Source organism: Prionailurus bengalensis, chromosome C2 (genome assembly GCF_016509475.1).
Source record: "Prionailurus bengalensis isolate Pbe53 chromosome C2, Fcat_Pben_1.1_paternal_pri, whole genome shotgun sequence".
In the NCBI taxonomy this organism is placed as follows: Eukaryota; Metazoa; Chordata; class Mammalia; order Carnivora; family Felidae; genus Prionailurus; species Prionailurus bengalensis.
In genome coordinates this window covers 11,556,884-11,584,489 of record NC_057350.1, presented here as the reverse complement: position 1 = coordinate 11,584,489, position 27,606 = coordinate 11,556,884, and the positions used below count along the sequence as shown (strand labels likewise).

At 38.6% G+C, this 27,606-nt stretch overlaps 1 protein-coding gene across 12 annotated transcripts in view; it reads left to right on the top strand.

Annotated features, from left to right (window-relative positions):
• ITSN1 (intersectin 1) overlaps positions 1–27,606 on the top strand; it is a 220,045-nt gene that overhangs the window by 116,828 nt on the left and 75,611 nt on the right. For 7 of the 12 annotated variants that reach the window (XM_043593672.1, XM_043593684.1, XM_043593674.1 and 4 more), the window contains 7 exons: positions 465–605; positions 7,302–7,389; positions 7,528–7,667; positions 19,530–19,657; positions 22,209–22,438; positions 24,949–25,070; positions 26,832–26,846. In XM_043593672.1, coding sequence (XP_043449607.1) covers positions 465–605; positions 7,302–7,389; positions 7,528–7,667; positions 19,530–19,657; positions 22,209–22,438; positions 24,949–25,070; positions 26,832–26,846 — 864 coding nt within the window. The remainder of the gene's footprint in view (positions 1–464; positions 606–7,301; positions 7,390–7,527; positions 7,668–19,529; positions 19,658–22,208; positions 22,439–24,948; positions 25,071–26,831; positions 26,847–27,606) is intronic. The other 5 variants (XM_043593675.1, XM_043593673.1, XM_043593679.1 and 2 more) reach the window with 1 other exon arrangement.

Here is a 27,606-nt window from a genome sequence, read left to right as displayed (position 1 = left end):
TATGTTATATTTATCATATACTGCATTCTTTTAATAAAGTAAGCTAGAGGAAAGAAAATGTTGAGAAAATCATAAAGAGGAGAAAATGCATTTACAGTACTGTACTGTTATTTAAAAACATTTTTTTAACTTTATTTATTTTGAGAGAGACAGCGCAGTGAGGGAAGGACAGAGACAGCGGGAGATAGAGAATCCCAAGCAGGCTCTGCATTGTCATCTTGGAGCCCGATGTGGGGCTCAAACTCATGAAACCATGAGATCATGACCTAAGCCCAAACCAAGAGTAGGACGTTTAACCGACTGAGCCACCCAGGCACCCCAGTACTGTACTGTTATTTATCGAAAAAAACCCGTGTGTATGTGGACCCCTGGAGTTCACCCTCGTGTTGTTCAAGGGTCAGCTGTACAGTAACACTGAACCATTAAAAATGGTAATAATAATAATAATTTTTCATGTGTTAAAGAATGATAAAAAGCATCAACTAGAAGGAAAACTTCAAGATATCAGATGTCGATTGACCACCCAAAGGCAAGAAATCGAGAGTACGAACAAATCCAGAGAGTTGAGGATTGCAGAAATCACCCATCTACAGCAACAGTTACAGGTGAGAAAACACATCCCTTAACAGCTTTTTGGCTTTCCCTGCTTTTCCTCTGATTCATTTCACTCATTTATTCCTACAAGCACCCAGCCTCCATGAGGTACTGGGCTCTGGGAAGCAAATATGAAGTTGACAAAGCCCTGGTCTGAAAAGGAGGCTGTCAAGGAAACAAACTCAACATGCTTGCTTAGCATTGCTGCGTGCCAGGCCAGACACTCTCAGAGGCGCTGAGGGTCCAGCAGTGAGCGGAGATGAGAGCCCCCCCTTCACGGAGTTTACCTTCTATCTTCAGGGCAGGACACCGACAAAAGAAGTCAAGTGTGTACTCTTAGAGTATGAGAGTGAGTGGGAAACAGAGTCCTGGAGAGAAGGAGGGCAGTTATTTATTATTTTTTTTGTAAGATTTTATTTTTGGGGTACCTGGATTAGCTTAGTTGGTTTGAGTGTCCGACTCTTGATTTTGGCTCAGGTCATGATCCCAAGGTTGTGGGATCAAGCCCTCATCAGGCTCTTTACTAAGCATGGAACCTGCTTAAGATTCTCTTTCTCTCTCTCCCTCTCTCCTTCCCCCCTCCACCCCTCTCCCCCACTCACACTCTCTCAATAAAAATACAATAATACAGTACAACAAAAATTATTTTATTTTATTTTATTTCAAGTAATCGCTACACCCGAGGTGGGGCTTGAACTCAAAACCCCAGGATCAAGAGTCGTACATTCCACCAACTGAGCCAGCCAGACACCTGCAAGGGCAGTTTTTTAAATTAGGTGGTCAGAACAGGCTTCCCTGTAAGGGTCCATTTGAGCAAAGACTTGAAAGAGAGAAGCGGTTAAGCTGTGTGGCTTTCTGGCAGAACGAGCTGTAGGCACGGAGACAGCAGTGTGAGAGCTGTGAGGCTATAGCCCGTGTTTGGGATGTGCTTACAGCAAGGAGGCCGCTGTGGTTGGAGCAGGCAGGGACTGGTCACCTGGGACATGTAGTTCACTCATGAGACTTTGACTTTACCGTGATCATCACAATAAGGGAGTGCGGCTCAGTATTTTAACGGGAGTATGAGAGAGAATTATACTGAATAGTTGGGGACATAATGGAATGCTATCAGCAGTTCTGCTTCCGTTTATTAGGTATCCAGAGTTGACCACCAAGTTGCATCATATCACCTGGTTTGGTTTCACTTGTTGAACTGGGGGCAGGGGATGTCAAATTCATGTAGATGCTGCTCTGCTTGTCATCATGAAAGATGATCATTTTTGAGGTTTGTGACTTTCCTCAGCCTGATGATTTGAGATTTATCCATACTTGTGAGCAGATCAGTAGGTTGTTCGTTTTCATCCCTAAGTAGTATTTCCTGTTGATTGACATTTGGGTTCTTTCCAGTTTGGAACTTTTATGCATAAAACTGCAATGGGTATTTATTTGCAAGTCTTGATGTGGAAATATGTTTTATTTCTCTTATTTGTGTATTAACTTTTAGGAATGGAATTACCGTGTGATATAAATACAGGCTAACCCTACGGGAGACCGTCAGACTGTTTCCAGGGTGGTTGTACCATTTTTCTTTCTACATTTTACACTTTACATGTGTGAGTGCTTCAGTAGTTTCTCATCCTGGCCAACACTTGCTTTGTCATTATTTGTAATGAATATTTCTGATGGATGTGTCACAGTATCTCATGTGGCTTTAATTTGCATATCCCTGAAAGCTAGTGGTGTTGGGCCTCACTTCATAGGTGTATTGGTATGTATCTTCTTGTGTGTGTCTTTTGTGAACAGATCTTTTGCCCATTTTTTGTTGGGTTATTTACCTTACTGTGGAACTGTAAAGAGTTCTTTATATATTTTTGTATCAAGTCCTTTGTCAGATATTTTTACCTTTCCTATAGCTTCCATTTTTGTAATGGTGTTTTTTGAGAAGTTTTAAGTTGTCGGGAAGTTCAGTTTATTAATTTTTTCTTTTATGGTTTACGTTTTTTTGTGTTCTAAGAAATCTTTGGCCATCCCAAGGTTGCAGACATTTTCTCTTAACGTTTTCTTCCAGGATTTTTACATTTTTCTCTTTTATGTTTAAATCCGTAATCCATTTCACATTGATTTTTATGAAAGTGTAAAGTAAGGGGTGAGGTTCATCTTTTTTTTTTCCATACCAATACCCAATTGTTGTAGCAACATTTATAGAAAACACTGTCCTTTTCCCTTATTGAATTACCTTGGTTGTTGAAAATCAATTAATGTGAAATCTTCAGTAGTATTCTTTTTTCAAATTATTTTGGCTATTTTACATCCTTTACATTTCCACGTAAGTGTTAGAATTTGCTTGTCAGTTTTTACAAAAGATACTTAGAATTTTGATTGGTGTTTCATTGAATTTATAGATCAATTTGGGAAGAATTGACATCTTAACAATATTGATTCTTATGCTATATTTCTCGATTTTATTCAGGTTATATTATAGTTTTCAATGTATACGTTTTGTGTATATTTTACAAAGCTTATCCCTGTTTTGTGGTTTTTTGACTCTGTTGTATATTGCATATTTTTACTTCAGTTTCCAATTGATGCCAGTATATAGAGACAGAATTTTTACGTGTCAACCTTATATCTACAATATTGCTTAACTCATTTTTGGCTTCCTTAGAGTTGCTATGTATAAAATATATGGTCTGTGAATAGACAGCTTTATTGCTTCCTTTCTAACCTATGTACTTTTTATTTCTTCATCTTAACTGCACTGATCACAGCCTCTAGTACTATGTTAAATAGAAGTGGTGAGAGTCTCCATCTTAAGGGGAAAGCATTCAATTTCTGACTATTAAGTATGATGTTAACTATAGGTGTTTTTGTTAGATTCCCTTTATCAAGTTGAGGGACTTCCTTCCTGTTCCTTTTTTGCTGAGAGTTTTAGTCATGAATGGGTGTTGAATTGGCTCATAACTTTTTTTTTCTGCATCTACTGAGATGTTCACATGTTTTTTTCTCCTTTATTTTGTTCATATGGTGATTTATGTTGATTAAAATTTGAATGTTAAACCAACCTTCTATTCCTGAGATAAAACCATATTTGGTCATGGTGTATTGTCATTTAAAAAAATATTTAACTTGATTCGATTTGCTATTATTATCTTTCACTTAAGTTCATGAAAGATATTGGTTTATAGTTTTCTTGTAATATCCTTACCTAGTTTTGTTATCAGGGTAATAAATGAGAAAATAGTTGGAGAGTATTCTTTCCTCTATTTTCTAAAAAAGTTTGTGTTGAAATGGTGTCTTTTCTTTAAGTTTTTCATTCATCAGTGAAATAAATCATCTGGGTCTGGAGTCTTTTTGTTTGTTTGTTTGTTTCTTTCTTTTCTTTCTTTCTTTTTTTTTTTTTTTTTTGACTTTTATTTTAGAAAGAGAGAGCTGGGGAGGGGGCAGAGGGAGAGAGAATCTCAGGCAGGCTCCACACTCAGCAAAGAGCCCAACTTGGGACTCTATCCCAGGACCCTGGGATCATGACCTCAGCCAAAATCAAGAGTTGAACACTCAACTGACTGAGCCACCCAGGCGCCCCTTGTGGTAGGACTTTTAATACAAAATGTATTTAATAAATATAGGTAGGACTTAATAAATATTGTGGTAGGACTTTTGCAAAATGTATTTAATAAATATAGGGGTATTTACATTTTCTGTTTCGTCTATGAGTCTAATGATTTGTATCTTTCAGTGATTTTTTTCGTTTCATCCAAGTTGTCAAATTTATTTGTATAAAGTTGTTTTATAATATTCTCTTATTCTTTGCAAGTCTGTAGTATCTATAGTGATGTCACTTCTTTCATTCCTGATCATGGGAATTTGTATCTTCTCTACCCCTTCCGATTTTTCCTTTTTCCCTTTCTTTCCTTTCTCATCCTCCTCTTCTCCATAAATCTAACTAGAAGTTTATTGGTTTCATTGATTTTTTTGAAATAAGCTTTTGGTTGTGTTGATTTTTCTTTATGGTTTATCTGTTTTCTGTTTCATTTACTTATACTCTTTATTATTTCCTTCCACCTACTTATTTTGGCTATAATTTCCTTTTTTCTAGCTTCATAAAAAGGAAGCTTAGATTACTGAACTTGAACCTTTTTTCATTTTTGATATAAACATTTTAAGGTATAAATTTCCTTCTAAGCATTATCATAGCCATATTTCACAAATTTTTAATGTGTTTTCATATTCATTCATTTCAAAAGCCTTTTTATTTCCTTGGTAATTTTTTCTTTATTTAGGATTATGCTGTTTAGTTTCCAGATATTTGGATTGTTTCCCATATATTGTACTGATTTCTGATTTATTTATATTATAAACTGTGAGCATAGTATGTATAATTTCAATTCTTTTTAATCTTTTTGAGTTTACTGTGACTTATTTTATGACTCAGCATATGATCTATGTTGGTGATTATTTTATGTGCACTTGTAAAGAATGTGCACTCTGTTGTAGTTGGGTGGAGTGTCCCATAAACGTCAATCAGAGCAAATTGATTCATGGTGTTTTTTGTGTTTTCTCTGTCCTTACTGATTTTGTGACGTCTTCCAGCTGTTGCAAGAAGGGTGTTGAAAGCTCTAGCATTATAAATATTTCCATTTTCTTCCCAGTTCTGTCAGTTATTTTTTCATGTACTATGAAGTCCTAATTGATTTGAGATATTAGGATATGACATACAATGTAAATAGTATCAGATGTTCACTCTTAGAAGTTGTTTGAACATATTAAAAAATGCATGTACCTTTTAAAAGTATATACTTCTATATGGTAACTTTTTATATATATATATCTTTCATTAATTGTGAGAAGTTTCATAAAATATTCTTTTGGAAAATTTAGGAGTGAAGGCCATGTGTTTATTATCTCACCGAATGCTCTGTGACCAAACACATTTTTATTATTGAAGTTTGACACTTAGTATGTTCACTTATTGATAATAAAATACAAATCAGGTTTCCTGAAAAAGTAGTGAAGTGGAAAATAACACATGGTTTGAAGTAGGCCATGTATATCACAGGTTATGAGATGTTGGTTCCCTTTCCTTACCAGAAATTAGCAAATATTTGCTATGTAGCTGAGTCAGGTGGCCCTTCATATTAGTTTGACTTATTTCAGAAACTTAGGTTGGCATTTAAAAGTGATGTTGAGGGGCGCCTGGGTGGCTCAGCCGGTTAAGCATCCGACTTCAGCTCAGGTCATGATCTCGCAGTCCGTGAGTTCGAGCCCCGCGTCGGGCTCTGTGCTGACAGCTCAGAACCTGGAACCTGCTTCGGATTCTGTGTCTCCCTCTCTCTCTGACCCTCCCCTGTTCATGCTCTGTCTCTCTCTGTCTCAAAAATAAATAAACATTAAAAAAAAATTTTTTTAAATAAAAATAAAAGTGATGTTGATATAAGTAAAATAGTCTCTGATCTGAGCTAGGCTTTATCTTGATGCATCATTGTTTATCTTGGTTCAGGAAAGAAACTTTGGGATTGGGTAAAGTAAAGGGCCTTTCCTCAGTTGAGGGAGGAGAATAGGAGAAGCTCAGTTGGCTGGCCCTTTCTGGGGAAACAGTCTGAATTGTATATTCTTTTTTGTCCAGATTTGGGGAAAGGGATATGGATTATTCATATGAGAAGATGCTTCCAGATCCTCTCTGTTGAGCTAAATCTCTCTACTATTCAGACTTGGAGCACACAGAAATTTATTGTATATAAGCCAGTCTGTATCTAAGGATGATTGTTCCAAAAAGACTGCTCCTTAGCCTGTGATGAAGATTTTCAATTAAGGCATTTTTATTTTTTGATACCAAAATTCAATGCAAAGAGATTTTATTTTCAAATTTTTATTTAAATTCCAGTTAGTTAACATATAGTGTAATGTTAGTTTCAGATGTAGAATTTAGTGATTCATCACTTACAACACCCAGTGCTCAAGGTAAAAATGAACATCAACTATTTGTTATTCTGTGCTGGAAAGGCTGTCACTTACTGAAATGTGTAGAAACGACATAGGATAATTTCAGTTGAAAAGCAACTCCAGTGCCTAATGGGTCATCCACGAAAACTCAAATAGCCTTTGAGTGGGTTAGCTTTTTTCTTATATCAGTTAAAAAATAGTTGGTTCAAGACTTTCGTGTACCTGTTTAAAATTGTAGGTCCATCCTCAGTGGTTGGAAAACATATATGGCAGCCAAGATTCTGTTGTTAGGAATCTCATTTTGATGTCTGTTTCCATCTTCAGGTGTATGGTAAACCTCACTTCAGCCCTGTGAAATATCCAAGTTCAGAATAGAGTCGTTCCTGTTCAAACCACTGAGTCAGTGTACAAACAAGGTCCCTATATTTACATTTGATCCCAGTGCAAGGGAGAGATCATTCCTTTCAGTTTTCTCTGCTGAGTTGTACTTAGAGTACTTTTTTTCAAGCTTATAAATAGATGGTAAGTCAACAAAAATTTAAGAAATGTCAAGAGAGCCATAACTGTCTTAGCTTTATTTCAGTGAAAAGCATTTGGCAAATAGTTAATTGCTTGGCAAGAAAGCAGGCGCTGCCCTGACTGATTAGATGCAGTTTCAACATACAGGATTTGGGGATGAGATTAGATGAATCTTTGAGGGATGAGAAAACAGAGTTCTGTCTGCTTGGCCAGAACATAGGTTTCGTAGGTTTCCTTGTCATTTCATTGTTGTTTTCCTCCTTCTCTCCTAGGAGGCTCAGCAAATGCTTGGAAGACTTATTCCAGAGAAACAGATACTCAATGACCAATTAAAACAAGTTCAGCAAAACAGTTTACACAGTAGGTGTTTTCTTTTTCAAATTGGCCTTTATCCTTTCCTAATGGTAAGAATTTCCTCCAGTGTAATGAGACCATTTAAAACGAGTTTTCCTCACTGCCAGTTTGCTTTTCTTACCTTGCCATGTTTTTCTAAAATAGGAGATTCACTTCTGACACTCAAAAGAGCGTTAGAAGCAAAAGAAGTGGCTCGTCAGCAGCTCCGAGACCAACTGGATGAAGTTGAGAAAGAAACCAGGTCGAAACTACAGGAGATTGATATTTTCAATAATCAGCTGAAGGTAACTATCCATTGTGTTCCTACATCTACGTCCTACCCTTTAATTTTTCTAACTGGCCAGATGATTAGTTGATATTTAGTCCCAGGTAGAAAAATTTATTATGCTGGTTTGTCCGCCTTCCTGAAAGCCTTCATACTTACCCTGCAATCTGAATTGCACTTGTCTCTTTAACATATAAAGATGAATTTGGTGTTTGTTAAATGAAAGCTGAGGGAGGGGCCCCCACATGACACCTGTCTTCAACCTGAATTACGTTTTTATACATCTCCATCCTTTTGTCTGTTGTTCACTACATCAAGTCGGAGTCCAGAAGCTAGGCTCCAAAAGAGTCTGTCTTTTGTTCTTTGAAGACGACTAGAAAGGGATTGTTTTCCCTTTGAAAACTACGAATTGTTCTGCCACTTTTTACCTTCAAGATTGTCCTTGAATGGGAGTCTTTATTTTGTTACTTCACATTTTAAAGTGTTATTATTTAATGGAGTAATGGCTTTTGCCCCTGTGGCAGAAGTGGTAGATGGTTTTGTCACGTTTACATCATAGAATTTAGGAAAATGCCAAAGCGCTTAAGGAATGTAAAAGTGGTTATGACAGCCTCCTTGTGATTGGTGCCTTTGATTTAACTTCAGCTTTATCATCTTAAGACTGTTAACTTTTACAAGAAAACCAGAGTGCAACGCAGTTAATTTCCTACCAACAATGAGCATATACTGTAGATTTAAGTAAATACTGGAATTTTTAGTCAATTATATTCTCATAATAAATGGACCATACTTTTCATTTTCATTTCCCATCTCAAAATCCTTTATACTTAATTCTGATTTTGCTTTTGGCACTAGGAAAAAGGAAAATTCCTTTATTATTAAAAAGAGGGAAAAAACCCAGGAAGACTATTTAAGATTTTAGTTGGCCTTTGGAATGAGATTCTAAGCCATATTGTTCAGACATCTGAGTCTGAGGTATTTGCGTCTCCCCCTCACCCCCGCCTCCCCAGAGTAATAGGTAATGAACTTTTCTCAACCAACTGAGTGTTTTTCTTTGCTTTGATTCTTACACAGAATACGTACTTGTGTGTGGGGGTCTATATGTATGCTCCATACTTGTACGTATATCACTCTATGTGATATATAAGTACTGGGGGTAGAGCTGTAAGTTCTCCCTCTCTAGAATAAGCCCAATGAAAATGCTCACATTAACTCTCACTGTAACTTGTCACTATTTCAAGCAAAAAGAATATGATTACAGTGCTTTTTAATAGTCTCTTAGAATATAAACTGTTAAATGTTCAGGTATCTTCTGAACCCCAGGCAGTAGTCCAGATTTCTGCCTTGATCTTAGGATTCCTTTCTCTAGAAATTGGACTCCCAAAACAAAGTTCATGTATTAGAGGATGACCCTGCAGTGGATGATTTTTTCCCAAATGCCGAGTCTATTTATGGATCATTTTGGCCGTTGAATTGCTGTTGCCATCACTGAGTCCCTGTTACTGTGTTTGATTGATGCTGCCTTTACTGTTAGAGTTGCTGATACAAAGTCTAAGTTTAGCCCTTTATCCCATTTTATTCCTTTTCCCAAATATATTCATTTTTAAATAAGAATATTTCTTTCTGTCTTCATTTTTATTTTGGTTTTCCATTATTAACTTTAGTGTAGAGAGTAAAAAAGTTACAGGCCAGTATAGCTTTACTGTGTTTTATCTAACAACTGATTTGGAGAACTCGACAAATATGTTTTATTGCCTTACGGTTATTATTTCTAGTATTCCTCTCATGCCTGGTGAAACCACAACAGAAACAGTTAAATCGAACAATCAAAAGGTTTATAATTTGATTGAGACAACTCCAGAGGCAGATTTAAGACTTCGTCTCTTGAGTATCTCCTGCCTACTTTTCTTTGTTGTAGTCACATTGGAAAATATGAAGCATTTTTTCCCTGACTTTAGAGCATGTATTCTTTTTTTTTTTTTTTTAATTTTTTTTTTCAACGTTTATTTATTTTTGGGACAGAGAGAGACAGAGCATGAACGGGGGAGGGGCAGAGAGAGAGGGAGACACAGAATCGGAAACAGGCTCCAGGCTCTGAGCCATCAGCCCAGAGCCCGACGCGGGGCTCGAACTCCCGGACCGCGAGATCGTGACCTGGCTGAAGTCGGACGCTTAACCGACTGCGCCACCCAGGCGCCCCAAGCATGTATTCTTTAGTAACTATAACTCTTGTATGATGAGATGGACCAGGAGAGCCAGCATTCGGACCCCTGGGGTTTCCTCAGTGCCTCTCTTAATACAGTGGTGCCTTTACAGCATTCACACTAATGGTGCAAAAATTACTTTGGTCTCGCTGGGAGTGAAACCTTGGCGATTGTCCAGTCATCTCACACACCTTATCTAGTTGGTGTGAACTCGCTATATCTGAAACCTCCTCCTCCCAAAAGGAAACCAGCTGGAAAGTGTAGAAGAGAAATGAGGACTTAGCAGTTTTATTTCATATTCATGTAGATTGTTCCCCTAGGAGAAGAGTGTAATTCACTCATTATCAGCTAGTGTAGTGACACTGGAGAGGTCCCTCACAGCATGCAGCATTTTAACATTAGGAGACAGAACATTAAACCTGTATTCAATGGCTGGCTCCATGAATGAGGATTCTATTTAACAAAAACCAATTTCCATATTTCTTTGGTAAACAACTACTTGTAATAAGTCATCTGCTTCTTTTGGTGCACACTCAAAGTTCTGTCTAGTCCCATAGTTACAAGGTCAAGTAGGGAATCACAGCACCCTGCTTTAGCCCAGATTCTGGGTTAAAGACAGTGATCGGGACGTCTTAAATGTATTTAGGTTCTTGAATGTAGAAGAGTTTGGAGAGTAAGTATGTTTTATCATTTTCTCCTTTTGTTTTTTGTTTTTTGTTTTTAAACATACAATCTGACTTTGTCCTTTCTACCAGGTGGCTAGTTCAGATGCATTCTTCTTTTAAGAGTCTCTCCTTTCTCTTTACCTCAGGAAGAATTACACTCCTGCTTGCTCACCCAAGACCTGTTAACTAGTGATGGAAATTCTCAAGTCATTCATTAAAGAGGAAAAGAATTACTTTTGCAGTCAGGTTAACAGGTGTATGTTTCATATAGGTAGCAACGTATTGAGAATATAAAGCATATTTACAATTACAGTCGTGTTTTAAACAGCTCCACATTCGGGGATATGAAGCATTTCCCTCTGGAAGTCTCCAGAGTCTTCTTACCTGATCTCATAGAAATTGAGGGCTCATTCTTTCCTTTCAGGAAGGGTTATTTTTCCATATATTTTAATAGACATTTACCTAATAGAGGTGATATTTATGTGTTCCACAAATAATCCCAGGGCATAACTGTCTTTCTTTTTCTAATTTATCACCCCAAACCAAGAATTACTTGAAAAAAGAAGCATAAGAATCTTAATATAGCAAATATACTTTGCTTTTTTAAGGCCAAAGGAAAGAGCTGGGTGGGGGTGGGTAGAAATGATAGCACACTGAGATAATGACTCTGTGCTAGAAATCCCCTGATTGGCAGCCTTTATATTTATGCTGCCTTTTATATGGAGAGTAAATTTTAGCTTTTTGATGATCAAATGAAATACTTGACCAGTGATTCAATCATGAATAGTTGATGTTGCTAGCGGGAATTAATACTTCTTAAAGTAATTTTAATTCAGTGGATGAAATTTGTTTTACCATACTTTTCTGCTTTTAAAATGTACTCCGTATGCAACGATTATTTTCTCACGCTAAGAAATCAGTAGGCCTCTCATATTTGTGTTCTTGAAACATCAGTTTAAAATTATTATCTATGACTTTCTCTTTTTACTTCATTTTACTGGAAAGTCAAAGGTCTCAACATATTTGGAAGAATCCAGGTGCCTCAAGGGCACATAGAGACATTCTGATCATTGTTTTTCTTATATACAACACCTTGCCCGTAGGTATAAAATTATTGTTCTAGCAAGGGTCAAGTAACATTACCGATAGGGACTTTTCAGATAGAAGCACTTGACTTCCTCTTGCCCTTGGCATTGTTAATAGTTACTGTAACAGTTTTCCTTAGTGCTGACAGCCCAGTATTCCATATTTTCATGTCATAACTATGAGACAGGGCAGTAACATAATGTATATAGCCTTTAGCTTTCAAGGCTTCAAGTGTATGGCAAATAAGAGAATCCAACACTCAGGCTAGACGTTGTGTTTCACGCTGAGAAGTTCGAGTCCTTGTTGGTTCTCGTCTAGACACTGGATGCTGGACAAGTCCTAACGTGAGTGACATTTCCACTGGAGCATTTCCTTTTTCCCGTCAGTGGCAATGGAGGAGGCAGTGTTGCAGTGCCTGGAAGTTTTCCTGAGCTGCGTCATCCACTTAGACTCTTTTCTAAAGGTCTCTGTGCCCTACTCGGGCAATGCTCCTCCTCCTTAGACTGATCATGAGGAACCATCTCTATCTCTGTGCTTCTGTCTCCCCCACGTAGATGAGTGCTCGGTGTCTAAGACACGGCTTACCATGAAGTGCTACACGTTCTTTGTAAAATTAGTGATTAGTTATTATAAATCGTGGAGGATGGGTGAATCTTTCCTCTTGACAGACTGTGTGTGTGACGGTGGAAGCTCTGAACTATAAGCAGGTTAAGGTACTGTGTACTGTAGTCTTGTCTTTATGACAAGTATTTTAGATCATTGAATTTGCCGCTTGGGTGCACAACGTTGAAAGACAACACTCAATCATGATTTGGGTCTATGTGCCTGTTTCCATCATATGGGAGACAGTATTATAGTCAGTAATACTATTCTAAAAGTGGACATTTTATTTCTTAGCAAAATTGATTATTTAGGACTAATTCAGAATTCAGAATTATATTTTGTAATATACTTGGGAAATCAGGCTTCTTAAACTACTCAAGAGGCCATTAAAGGTATAAATTCTGCCCATATGACACCTGTCCTAGAAGTTGCTCCTAAGAACTGAATTGATGTGGAAATGAGAATGCCACTTATAGTAAATAAGGTTTTTGGCTTAACTGAGGCTTTTATGCTCTTGGTTTCAGACACTTGCTTTCATGGCAGGCTCATTCATTATGAAGGCGGTGAAAGGCAAAATGTTTAGCAGCCAGGGGAAAAAAGACAAGAGCTGGAGAACGAACTGCAGAACAGAATGAAAAGTCAGGAAAAAAAAATGCACATGAAGGGAAACAATGAAGGAAAGAAAAAGATCCAGAAAGAGGAAATACAGAGACAGCAAGAGAAATGAATATAAATTCAAATAAAATACCAACCTTGCCTTCTCATATTAGTAGAACAATGTTTGGCTGTTTCATAGTTTACTACCTTACCTTATTCAAGATTAAATCTTATTTTTACCTGTATGATCCTTTTGAAAAGACCTGTTCTGCACAGAAGTAATAAAACTCTCTCTCATCTAATGTACTTGTGTTTCTGGCAACTTTATGTAGAGTCCTTGAATATGGAAAAATGATTACAACATGCCAAAGACTCAAAATAGTGAACAGGTAGTGTATATACCAGATCCTGTGCCGTACCCATAGGTTTGGTTGGTTGGTTGGTTGGTTGGTTGAGGTTTTTTTATAGTGTGGGTTTTTCTTCTGCGGTTTTAAAAACATTTAACAAAAGGTGATTTGGGAAAGAGAAAAAAGCAGAATTCAATCTTCGGGAAAAACATATCTTTTTAAAAAAATTCTCGTTTAGCCAGTCTTTGACCGTTTTATCCTTTAGAATAACATTTATTTATTTGTTTGTTTGTTTGTTTCTTTTTGAGAAAGAGAGGGAGAGGCGCAAGCAGGGGAGGGGCAGAGAGAGAGTGGGGACAGAGGTTCTGAAGCAGGGAGCTGACAGCAGGGAACCCAGTGAGGGGCTCAAGATCACCACCTGAGCCGAAATAGAAGTTGGACACTCAACCGACTGAGCTACCCAGGCGCCCCTAGAATAACATGCATTTAAAACAAAGGGATATTGCTTTATTAAATTAAGCTGAGACATTTTGGGAAAACTTAGATTTTCAGAACAAAATGGAAGACGTGGGTGAAGATCCTTAATTAGCTGTAACTACAGAGAGGGCAGGATTTTCTAGCTCTTCTCCCCTCTTCTGTCCACCTGTCTCCTCACCCCTTCACACACGCACACACCCGGCCCCTGTGCATTCCTCTTTGGCTCTCCTGTAGCACTTATGATAGGCTGACTACCAGTTGTGCCACAAGGAACCAAGATTTCTATTTGGCTGAACAGTGACCTCAGATTCAGAATAATACTTAAATGTGCCTTTAAACATTAATATAGCCCTTCTGAGAATTTAAATAACCGACTGATGTGTTTTTTAGTATTCCTCCCATTTTAATGCATCAAGAGTGAATACATTTTATAATTTCGTGATGAATGGAGTAATAGTGTACTTTGATTTGGGTACAGCGTCTGTGTTTTGAAATACTTACTTTTCTGGTTTCTCCACACAGGTACAATTTCCCCTGTCCTAACTGGGTTTGTTGATAGGCTTTCTTTTTTTTCTTTTTCTTCCTCTTTTTCTTTTTTCTTTTTTCTTTTTCTTTTTCTTTTTCTTTTTCTTTTTCTTTTTCTTTTTCTTTTTCTTCTTCTTCTTTCTCTTTTTCTTTTTTTCTTTTTCTTTTCTTTCCTTTTCTTTTCTTCTTGTTGATTTACTTTCTTTAATGCCCTTCAGTTTCACAACCACGTAATTAACATAAGTTACTGTATTTTAAAACTCAGAAGGCTTTTTAAAAATTCTGACATTCTGTGCTACAATAAAGTGACATTTGTTTATATGAAAGCACTTCTACTGTTGACACTCCGTATGTTGTAGGTTGAGACAAAACAAACACCTGAAAATGTTTGATGCTGGCATCTAGATCAATTTCCTGCGAGGTCAATTTCATATTAATAGAACGAAGATTTTTCTAAACATAAGAGACGCGTCGTAAACAGTTCTGTTTGGATTTAAAATGTTGAGTTCATGAATTTCAAGTAGTTAAGGTGTGTTTGTTTTGTCTCACTTTGCCATGAGACAGCCTGAGGAAAAAGCCAGAAGCAGAGTAATCCTTCAGAAAAGTTAAATGACCAAATTAGCAGTAAATTTCCGTTAACTACTAGCCTTTTCAGGCCTCCACTGCTACTTAATTCTTCTGTCTCTTCACAAGCATTTAAGTAAAGTAATGTTTATGAAAAGGAATCCCATACAAGTTGTTCAGGTAGATACTTGCCTCTATTTCAATTAATACCACTTCATGTAATGCACCTGTTTTTGAGTGTCTGTAAGTACAAATGAAGGAGAAACAGTCACAGTTTTTAAAGCAAGTGATTCTGTGCCCCTTTCATAACAGAACAACTGTCGTTAGTAGACTTGAAAGGGAGCCGTGTTTCTCAGGATCTTCTTGAGTATTCAATTTGTCAAGCATATTGCTTTTGAAATACTTTGGCTGTATGCCATAGGGTGTCCAAAGATGTTTTATGGTACAAATATCTTAATTCTTGAGGGGAAATAAGTGATTTTTTCCCCCTGAGTTGAAGAAAGTTAAAAGCAAGCTTATTTTCTATCTATCCTTGCCGATACATAACAGAATCTTTATTTCCAGTAATCTTCTTGTTGTGGTTCATAATCTGTGTTTGATCAAAGACCCCTTTCAGAATCAATGAAAGCTATGAGCTTTCTCTATAAGAAAAATGCCCATAGCCCAGTTTGCATGCTATTTTATAGTGTTCCCAGAGCCAAAGCTTGTTCATAAACCCTGGTGAAGAAACTTTGTTACGTCTGAGAATTCTATGGATGTTACTGGTGATAAAAATCTTACCATTTTAATTTATATACACTACGTATCTTATAGTTTTCTTTTTCTTTTTTTAAAATGTTTATTTCTGAGAGAGAGAGTGCATGCACGAGTGGGGGAGAGGCAGAGAGAGTCCCAAGCAGGCTCTGCACTGTCAGCACAGAGTCTGACACAGGGCTTGATCCCACGAACCATGAGATCATGACCTGAGCTGAAATCAAGAGTCAGGTTGTTCAACCGACTGAGCCACCCAGGAACCCCCCATAGTTTTATTTTTCTTATATATTTGTAACACACAGCTACAACTTCTTCAGTGCATGTTTAATTATTTCTTCTTTATTAAGAAAGCCATTATACTATATTAGATAATATCAAGTTACTATGCCCTATACCTATGTAAAACATCTCATACCCTTGAATAGACTTACAGAAGAAAAATCAATAAAGTTGTATACTCAATACCATATTGCTAGATGAATACCCAGCTAATAAAATGTGACTGTAGGGTTATTGATTTTAGGAAAAAATAATTTTAGTAAGAGCCACAAGTGAGAGAATGAATTTTGATTTTCAGTAATCCCTCATTTGTTCTTTTTAAATCTTAGTTATAATATAGAGAAGTAACTGTGACAGTTAATGGGATTTGCAGGGTCACTTTGATGAGGTTGACCACCAGGAAAAGGTGGTACAATAACTGTGATTACACTTGAGTTTCTTAAATAGAACTATTGAAAGGGAATAACAGAACAGTGCAACCCTCTGTCTCCCAGGTGAAGGGACTCTGCTCCACAAGGCCCTTGTCATGCACAGAAAGGCAAGTCACTAACTCCTCTTCCATACATATTCCTTCATCCTATAGATTGCCTTCCTAGAAGTTCAACTTAAAAAAGTTGCCAGGGTTCCTGGATGGCTCAGTCAGTTAAGCATCCGACTTCAGCTCAGGGCGTTATCTCGCGGTTTGTGAGTTCGGCGGTTTGTGAGTTCGAGCCCTGCCATCGGGCTCTGTGCTGACAGCTCAGAGCCTAGAGCCTGCTTCAGATTCTGTGTCTCCCTCTCTCTCTGCCCCTCCCCTGCTAGTACTCTGTCTTTCTCTCTCTCTCAAAAATAAACATTAAAAAAATTAAGATTAAAAAAAGTTACCACGCTTAGGAATCATGAATTTTCTGCTTCGTCTTGGTTCATGGCATCTTAATCTCCCAAGTCCAAGGAAAGAGGGGAAGACCCGAAATACCTTCCTGTTGGAAGCATCTTGATTTTCTTACAGCAGTGTTTGAAGAAGATGAAGGAGACAATAGAAAACTCTTGGCAGTCCTCAAATCTGGATCCCGAGATGCCACAGCCTTGTTATCTTATTTGACATCTGCTATTGTACAGCTCCTGCAAGCTCTTTTTCCTTGGAGGTCCTTGAAACCTGCAACTTACTTATACGGCTCAGAGATAGGTTCAGCCCATCCTGCGATGCTGCTATACTCAAAAACAACTTTGCTTTGAAAATTCTAAAATACCTTCCTTCGTGTATATTTGAAACATCCAAAAATTGTTTTGTGTAGATTCTTTAAATTCATTTCCTCTTGGTTTTTATTTTATTGTGCCCACTTTACTTCCATCTATCTTTACTTTGTATCTGGTAATGACCTGAGCCCATCTCGGTAATGACCGAGAATTGGATGCTCAACCAACTGAGCCACCCAGGCATCCCTATTCCTTTGTATTTAATTTCATTTCAGTTGTTTTGCTTACTAATTACACCTTTTTGGTTTATTCCTGTAGTAAAAAATAAAGCCCCAAATAAGGGACACTGAAATAGATAAGGAATAATTTTATATGTGATCAACAGTGTCTAAGAATTTAACAGATTTTGAAGCAAAAAGAATACCTAAGGGTCATCCACTCTGATTCAGCTGTTGGCCCATGTCAGGGACCTGGGATTAGAATCCAAGTTTCTGTTTCTCCAGTTCAGTACTTTTTGATTATTGTCTATTGCCATTAATTATTCTTTCTGAACCTATTTAAGAACGTTACACAATTGAATTCGACATTTTAAAATAAAAACAATTTTTTTTTCAGTCACTTTTTACCCTTCCTTCTAAAGGGTCTCAGCTATTGGGCTAATAATAGAGTAGTAGGCCGTTGCTATCTGCACAGGGCCTAACTTTTGGGTCCCTCTCTTAGGACATTGAGAGATTGATTTAATATCACCCAATGCGGTTTTCCTTTTCACATAGAGATACTAACTTGAGCCAAGGATACAGATTACTCTAACAGTAGGAAGTGGACTGTTTTTTCCATTTGTCTCTAAAATATCAAACCCAAGTCACGTGCCCAAGGCCGCTGCCATAGAGGATATGGTTCACCAGTTTGTGCCTCACCAAGTTGCTTCTTTCTGTCACCTCCTGCCTAGATATTCCCAGTTGCATCTGCTGGACTCCACACTGAAGTCCCTTCCTTCATCCCCATCTTTCCAGTGCCCCCAGCACTGTACCCCCTCAGAACCGCCTCCCCCTAACCTCCTGATCTGCAAAACCTTTTTCTTGTATCTCACTGATCTCTTTTAGGACCTCTCAAAGTCACTTTTGATTTGTAAAACACTTGTCCATGCGTTCTAACGTTATTCTGAGGACAGTCTAGCTAGCAGGAAAAGTTTAGCGTAACCCTTAGGACTTTTCTCTAGGAATAAATCCATTTAAACACTGATCTTCTACAGTGCTCTGCCTTCAATCAGTCTCTGAATGAATCTAAAGGTAGGAATTTAAGGCAGGAAGAAACCTACCCATTTGGACTTAACCAGTGACCAAGATGAAGAAGACCAGGCAGACCTTAGTTAGTTCTTGTATCTCACCAAAAAGTCCCTGGGGCTCCCCCCTTGGGGGACTAGCCCTAGTTACCCAGACCAAGAAGTCAACTGGAAATGTACCCTTGGCCCTACAGGGCACTGACTTATCTGATTTATTATTGACACAAGCAAGAAGAGTCTCAGTGACAGAATCTATTAGTGACCACTGGGTTCCTATGGAATTGAGGGTTCCCCCTCAACAGGCATTTCTTTATTCTTCACACTTCTGGGTGTTTTACCTTCTGACTTGAGTACTTTAAGTGTCATAAAATGCATTGTATTTTCAGTAGTCTGCTAAGGAAATCCCTGTTGTTCCTGGGGGCTGATGTCAAATGAGGAGGTCAGGTCCAAGGTGGTGATAGTCACATTATTGCATTTATTTGCAACCTGACTGATGGGTTAGCCTGGGCCAGTTGGTAACTTCACACTTGGACTTAGCAAGAGAAGATGCTTTGGAAGGGTGTGATTTGAAGGAAAACAGACCCTGGTGGGGACAGTCAAGGTTGTGGAGCAGAGGGATGTCCATTTGTTCTAAGATAGCATAGCATAGAAGGTGAGGTTTTAATAGAAGTGGCATGTGAAGAGGTGTGTGTATTTTTCAAGCCAGTAGAGGTTGGTGTTGATTTATTATCAGAAAGTACCTCAAAGAATTTACTAACGATGATCACCATACCTTAAAACAGGTTGGGTCCATTTCTATTGCCAAGGGTGTTTGTTTGTTTGTTTGTTTGTTTAATGTTTATTTATTTTGAGAGAGAGCTCACACATGCCTAAGCAGGGGAGGGGCTGAGAGAGAATCCCAAGCAGGCTCTGCAGCGTCAGCACAAAGCCCGATGTGGGGCTCGATCCCACAAACCATAAGATCATGACCCGATCTCCTTCACCGACTGAGCTACCCAATCGCCCCTCTACTGCCGAGTCTTGAACAATGTAGCTTCTCTAATACCCTTCACTAGCAAGTTCCTTCTAAAGCATGTAATGGAAAATGGTGTAATGTCTTATGACTCACTAGAATATAAACTAGAACAGCTTTTGGAGATACTCATGTCAAAATGTAGAGTGATTTCACTTTTCCAAATTAGCGCTTTTTTTTTTTTTTTTAATCTGAGATGTTAGTCTCCTGAATGTCTAGACTTCCCCACTATGAAATGTTGCATGCTAATAAATGGTGGAAATGCCGGTCACCTCATGTCATTACATGAACTGTTTCCTGGTTGTTTGCAGGAACTGAGAGAAATACATAATAAGCAACAACTCCAGAAACAAAAGTCCATAGAGGCCGAACGTCTGAAACAGAAAGAACAGGAGCGAAAGATCATAGAATTAGAAAAACAAAAAGAAGAAGCCCAAAGGTAAGTCTTCTCGTGGATTGCGTGGCCATCGGGAAGAAACGTTGAGTATTCTTCTTTGCGGGGCTTTTGCAAGTATTTACTGACTTTGAAAGAGCCTTCAGTCTTTAGTGTGTGTGTGTGTGTGTGTGTGCGCGCGCGCGCGCACACACACACATGCACAAGGACAAATACGTGTATATATAAATCTTTGCATATATAAGTACCCCCTGAAGTTTTGGTGAGTTTCCAGAGCTCTCCCAAGCTACTACTATGTAGATAAATGGAATTATACAAGGAAATGAGGACACTTGGTATGCTCATTTGCATGCCAATGACCAAAGTACGTTTCCAGTTCACAGCCTTTTTATAACAGTGGCTGTCCTGAGCGCTGGGTTTGAAATCAAAGCCCCTGAGTGGTCGCCACGCAGGCTTTCTCCAGCAGGACTGACCGCGTGCTACTCTGACTTCTTTCTTCTTTTCTTCAACTGCAAATTAAACTTGAGTACCAAAGGAGAAAATTTGCTGCTGCTGCTGAAGATACAGACACATTTTTTTGTTTGTTTTTGTTTGAATATTTGTGTTTGTGGTTTATTATTACTTGTAACTTTCTATAGTAAGTTGTAGAAACATATTTGTTCACTTGCAGGGTGTCTGATTTTGTTACTGGATATTTGCATCTTAAATTTCAATTAATTTTTGACTCTAAGAAACAAAAATGACCGAGTATTTCAATGACACAGTATACGTTGTAAAAATTGGTTATTGAAATTAGAATAAAAAGATGAAGAAACATACGTTAGGCAAGTCATTGACCTTAGTGAGCTGAGCTCAGTTTAACTACCCAGAGGGTGCACACTTTGTTGTGGGTGACTATAGTTCAGTTAACCCTTGAACAACAAGGAGGTTAGGGGCGCAGACCCCTGCTCAGTTGGAAATCTGAGTATAACTTTTGACTCTGCCCAAAACTTAGCTACTAGTAGCCTACTGTTGATTGGAAGGAAGCCTATAACTAACACATATTTTGTTGTGTTGTATGTATGATATACTATGTTCTTACAATAAGGTAAGCTAGACAAATAAAATGTTAAAATCATAAGAAAGAGAAAATACATTTACAGCACTGTAGTGTGAAATATCCCCATTTAAGTGGACCCACATAGTTTACCAGTGGATAGGCGGGTAGGGTCTCTAACCAGTTTAGAGGATTGTTTTATGGTTTTCTTGGGGCTTGATTCAAGGATTCATTTCTTGGACGTGCTGATTAACTCTAACTCCATCCTTTTCTTAGCTTCAAAGTTGATAAGACGCTTTGATTATTCACATTAAACTGCACTAAACTTTCATATTTCTGCAGAGGAGAAATCAATGCAAAATATCATAATGCAAAAAGGGCAGATTTTCTGCTTACAATCGTATAAATAAAACCAAAAATTAAGTTCAGAAGTTACATGATGTCTTTTATTAGTAGAAAATATTCAGTGCATTTTTATTGTGGTTTTGTTGTTGCTATGAATGACAACAGTTTTTTTTGTGCGTGCTTAAAAGATGTTTTGAAAAATTTAAGTAAAATGTTAGAGATTGAAGCTAAGAATTTCACTGCACCAAATTTTCACATTCATACAGCGTAGCAATAAATATAATATTTTTTAAATGGAGAATACAAGTTTTATTTGCTTATATTATGTTCTTTTGGCAGTGTCCTATTTCCAGGAGATGACCTTTGTACTTTGGCCATGTCACAGGACAGTGGTTCAGTGTGTGGAGCCTAGAACCAGGCTGCCTGGGATTGAGCCCCAGGCAGGTGTGGCCATGTGGCTTCAGACAAGCCACTTATGTGTAAAATGGAGACAATATTGGACCTCCCCACCTGGTGTGAAGACTAATGGAGTTAATGTAGGAGGAGGACTGGTTATTACTATCATCATATTGTTTAGTTTGGCACATGAGTTTCATTTAAAGTGTTTTCTGATTTCATAGACTGTATGGGGTGAGAGAAAAGCCACCCCTAGTTGTCTCCTGTGGGTTTCAGGATGAGGTCTTCTTATATGTCAGGGCCTAGATTTAATTACACTTTTCGCATCAGCTGTTTTGACAAACAGAAGGTTAGTTGTCAAATTGAGGAAGATGCACAGAGACCATTCAGTAATGGGTGGCCGCTGCCTCGAGGCTTCCAACTCATCTGTTGCTTTCAGCTTCAGTTTTTGGGGGACCTACATGCGTGTTCATCTGGGTGTGCTCCCTCATCACGGATGTTTGTTCCTGTGCGTGTTAGGGGTTTGGGCGGTGAAAGACCAGTCTTCTCATCGAGAAGCATCTTTGTTATTCTTCTAACTACTTCACAAAATACGTCAGAAATCTTCTTTCTGTGTTTTTCTGAGTTGTGTGGTTTCACTGCACTCAGAATCAGAGCCCTGAGAGCCTTTGTTTCATGGACTCAGACTGCCCCATCTGAGGAACAGTATCCCCTCCGTGTTCAGCATTCCATTGACTAGACGGAGCTTTTTTGTGAAGAGACCGCAGCAGTGGTAAACTGGAATTGCTTCCTCGCGGTAATCAAGCTTTTTGTTGACAGACGAGCTCAGGAGAGGGACAAGCTGTGGACTGAGCACACGCAGCCGGACAGTGAGCAACAGCGGCCAAGGAAGATTCACGATGAAGAGAAACTCCGAAGGGAGGAGAGTGTCAAGAAGAAGGACGGCGAGGAGAAGGCCAAACCGGACACGCAGGACAAGATGAGTCGGCTTTTCCATCAGCATCAAGAACCCGCCAAGCCAGCTGTCCAGGCACCCTGGTCCACCACAGGTATTAGGGGCCAAAAGTCATTCTGGCAAATGAGTTTTCTCTCCCAGATCTTCCTGAGACATTTCCCTGTCTAACGGGCCCTGTCTTGGCTCCTTCCGTAGAGGTGAGAATGCCAGTGTCCTCTTCTCGGACCGTGCAGGTGTTCATTCTCTAGGATCACGAGATGCCTGTTTAATCTTCCACCACCGTGCCAACCTTTGGTCCCTGTTACACTGGCGTCCAGAGTCTTTTGTAGACAAAAGTGGCATGAGTTTTCCTTTCCGAGCCCCGTGCATAAACCTGTGTTCCAAATTTGGAAAGAACCTGTTGCTTCTCCACTTGGCTATTTTCTCTGGGAATTTCTGAGCTGTTTCAGCCCCAGGAAATGACACCTTTCCCCCCTTGCCTGCAGGGATCTGTCTTCAGTCTGCACTGCATAAAGCCGTGTCCTTTACCTTTTGAAAACTGTGACTTTTGTTTTGCCCTTTGATCATAAGTTGCCTCTTTAAATTCTGGTAAATGAAAGACTTTGAAATCGCTAGAAAACATGAACTCTTACATGAGATGCAACCTAGAGTGTCTTTTCGAGATTCTTGTGTGGCTGTATAATATTGTACAGCTTTGCAGAATAATACTCAGCTGAAGAAAGCGATTGCTTTTTCCTTTGCATGGTAAATTATATTGATTTTGTTTGATTATCAGTGTGCTTTTTATTGATAAACAGAAAGAAAAGAAAGCAGCACACTGTTCCGTAGGGTTTGCTTCCTGTTTACTGTGGGCAGGAATGGGAGTGGGGTTCAGAACTGGGTCTCACACCCTCCCTGCCTGCAGTTTGGGAGAAATGATGGCAAGCTTATTTATGTTTTAATGCTTTCTTTGATATGAAAATAATTTCACCAGTACTCGATCTTAGGCAATTAGCTTTAAGTTCCTTATCTTGCCTCCTAGTATAAAATGAGGATGGAGGCCCCTGGGTGGCTCAATCAGTTAAGCGTCCGACTTCAGCTCAGGTCATGATCTGGCAGTTCATGAGTTCGAGCCCCACATCGGGCTCTGTGCTGACAGCTCGGAGCCTGGAGCCTGCTTCCGATTCTGTGTCTCCCTCTCTCTCTGCCCCTCCTCCACTCACGCTCTGTCTCTCTCTCTCTCTCTCTCTCTCTCTCTCTCTCAAAAATAAGTATTAAAAAAATTTTTTTGGGGGGCGCCTGGGTGGCGCAGTCAGTTAAGTGTCCGACTTCAGCCAGGTCATGATCTCGCGGTCTGTGAGTTCGAGCCCCACGTCAGGCTCTGGGCTGATGGCTCAGAGCCTGGAGCCTGTTTCCGATTCTGTGTCTCCCTCTCTCTCTGCCCCTCCCCCGTTCGTGCTCTGTCTCTCTCTGTCCCAAAAATAAATAAACGTTGAAAAAAAAAAATTAAAAAAAAAAAAATTTTTTTTTTAATGAGGATTTCTTTTTTTATGTAACTTTTTAAAAAGTTTATTTATTTTGAGAAACAGAGCTTGTAAGCGGGGAGGGGCAGAGAGTGAGGGAGAGAGAGAGGATCCCAAGCAGGCTCCACACTGCCAGAACAGAACCCGATGTGGGGCTCGAACCTGCGCACTATGAGATCATGACCTGAGCCAAAATCAAGAGTTGGACGCTTAACCAACTGAGCCACCCAGGCGCCCCTAAAATGAGGATTTCTATTTCCTTTGGTCAGTGAGATACCCTGGACATCATCCAGCTGAAGACTGCATGAAGATAATACCTTCCCTTCACTGCTTTTCAGAGAAAATAGATGTGTGTCTAAATACTTGCAGCTCTAGGGTATAAAGTTCTGAGGGCTGTGGTTAGGTATTGTTAAGTTTTAGCCAGAAGCCAAAATGTCTTCTGCTTGCATGCGTTTTTGAAAACTTTTACTTGAAATCTAAATTATTTTCATACAAGTTCTGTCTTTTGGCTCACTTCCCCTCCCCTGGGAAATGTAGAGGAAGACTTACTTCACCAGGGATTATCAATAATAATTGTTCTTGGTGAAATCGGCACTTGCATTTTATATGATTGCTTTAGGGACCTAAAACATCGACATTTCCGTGTCTCTTAGTATGGAGAGTTGTGCTGCTTTACTTTCTGCCAAAGGAGTTTTCTTCTTGGCTGATTCAGTTCGGGGGTCACATTCTAGCTGCTGCATTGTACTCGGCACCCTGGGTGGAGAAGAGGGGGATTGATGCTTTACAGATGTGCACTGCTGGAGCCTGAGCCGGGAGGCTGTTCTACAGGGACCTAACACGGCCTCACTGCATTTGGCGTTGGGATGGCCTTTGTTCAGGGAGCGTCGGCCAGTGGACTCTGATGGGTTTGAGTTGCTGACATCAGATTTGGCTCTCCTTAGGCACTAAGTATGTGCTTCAGAAATTTCTTGAATAGATGGAACTTGTTCAGATGGTAAGGGCCGCAGTAGAGCAGAGGTCATTCATTTGGCTTGTTGTCATGCATATGTGTTCCGTGTAATGTTTTATTTTTGTTCCCTTCTCCCCACTGTTTTGGAAATAGAAAAAGGCCCACTTACAATTTCCGCACAGGAGAACGTAAAGGTGGTGTATTACCGAGCGCTGTATCCCTTTGAATCCAGAAGTCATGATGAGATCACGATCCAGCCCGGAGACATAGTAATGGTAAGAAAGACTCCCGTCAAAGTGTGATTTCTGTCAATGATTAGCACCTGTCCTCCTCCTGCACTTTATTTGACAGCGTGAAATTGTCACCGAGTATGAAATCCAGTAATCCAGCATCTGGACTTATGGAGTATGGGCTCAGTCTTCCTTTCCTATCAGAATGAAAGATGGTATTTAGAAATGTATCCTAACATCACTTTAAAATAGAGGTGTTAGAGAAAATGGGTTGTTATCACAGCCTTGGCATGTTTTTAAATCTATAAAGGTCTGGTAATTTCAGAGTTTAGATTACCACTTACATATTATGAATAGTCCTTAAGACATAGTTTTCAGTGCAAAATGCTTTATCATCATTTTCGTAATTGCCAATGATAACTTCTATATTTTCGGATCAGTGCATCTTTTTTCCCCTTTGTGTGATCGTTGAATTGTGTGAAGAGCCATGAATTACATACAGTGAATCTGCCTTCTTATTCTGCAAATGAGCAGATAAAAGAGTTTGGAATTTTGCTTTGTCAAAGTTTATTTTCTTTAATTACGGTAATAGTTAAATATAATCTTATGAGTGTAACTCAAACTATGGTAACCAGTTTAAGAAGGAATGAAGCAATGTGGTTGACCGAAATCACTTTCTAAAGAGAACAGTAGTTCCTGCACCTAGTTAATAACTTAAGAATAAGAGTCTTAGAAATGGTCATACTTTACATCACTTACTGTTGGGGATTTTTTGTTTGTTTAAAGATGGGGATGGTTCCGAATTTTAAAAGAACTATGAAAGTCAAAGATTGAGATAAGCATGCTTCTCATACTGGTATTACATGTCTTTGGACTAAAAATGTTGTAGAGGTCATTGCACCCTTACTTACGTGTTCCTCTCGCACGTATACATCAGATCTCTGGGTAGAGAAAACACGATCTTTAGTGAACCAAAATATGTAGAAAGAACAGTGTGTTTGGTATTCAGAGATATCAATCATTTCTCCCTTTTTTTCTGATAGTTTTTTTCTCTACCTGTCAAGGGCTAGAAATAAGAGAATCAAGACCAAATATCCAGATTCTTCACAAGTCAGAATCTCCGTAACAATCACAAACCCTCTTCAAATACAGTCCAGCCTCCATTCAGCAAACTATTTGAATGCCTGGGTGCCAGCCTTACTCACTCTTTGCAGAAAGAGCCTCTCTTTCTCTTTGGCGGAGGCACCGCACTCATACACATGAACGGTGATTCAAGGCCGCCCCGTCACCACTGACTCTTTCCTGTGCTGTGTTTGCTAGGCCTGAAGCAGCCTTATTCATACAGCCTCGTCTTTGAACTATTGTGGCTTTTAAAGCATTTGAATTGTTAAAATATATAAAATATGACACCAGGAATCTAAAACTTGTGAGAGTACAAGGTGACATCAGATAGGGCCTCATAACAAAGCGTGTTTTTTTGTTTTTTTACACTGGAAAAAAAAAAAAAGAGCCTGATGTTTTGAAACTGGATTTTGTTGCAACACCAGGTACAGAAAAGTAGTGTTCTCTTGTTGAGATAAGGAAGTGTTACCAAATGTTACAATGAAGAAGTGTTACAGATGATCTATACTGAGAAAATATTGGTATTCTTTGGAAACATAGTCTTGTTACAATGATACTTTTCCTCAAATTGGCTAGTTAACCACCCTCTTGACTAGATGAATAGAGTTTAGATATACTGTAAAAATAAAACGTTTCATTAAACATATTTTGCCTTGCTTTCAAACCTTTGCTTTCCTGGTGGAGGTTAAAGGGGAATGGGTAAGTCTATGTAACTGTCAGGAAGTCTACATCTCATTAAGTGTTTTCTTCTTTTAAGTCGCTTTGATTCTGTGTAAGTACACATACCTTTGGGTGTTATCGTGGAAGTAGAAACATGTTTTGAGTTTGTACAGTAGGTTGTGCTTAAAAAAGAAAACAGAAAAAAGAGGTATAAAGGTATGTGTACCAGATTTCTCTGTGCTAGATTCCATTTAAGGACTAACTTGAAGGCTGTGTATTTGGCAATTATAAGGTCAAGTCTCTGTCTCAGAGTACAGACAAAAATTAAGTTCCAGGTAGTTTAAGCTTAGAAGATAAAATTCTTAATTTTTTTAAAGGAGAATATTGGAATAATTTCCCGGCAAAGAAATACCTTTTTGAGCTAAAACCAGAAGCCATAAATGAAAAAAATGAACAGATTTGACAATGTAAAATCATTTATACTTGTATATTGCAAAATACATCCATAATAAAGACTCCAAAAAGTTAATATGAAAGAAACCCACAAATTATAAAAGTTGTCCAAGGATATGAGGAGATAGTAAAAAGAAGAAAAGCAAATGATTTTAAAAATATATAAAAAGAGGCTTTATCTCATTGGTGATCAGGAAATGCAGGTTAAGAAAAAAAAACAGCATTTTTCATTTCTCAACTGAGCAAATTTAAAAGTTTGGTACTATCCCGCTTTGTCAAAAGTGTAGGAAAGTAGTTGTAATATACACTGTCAGCACGATTGTATGAATTGGCTAAGCTATTTGAG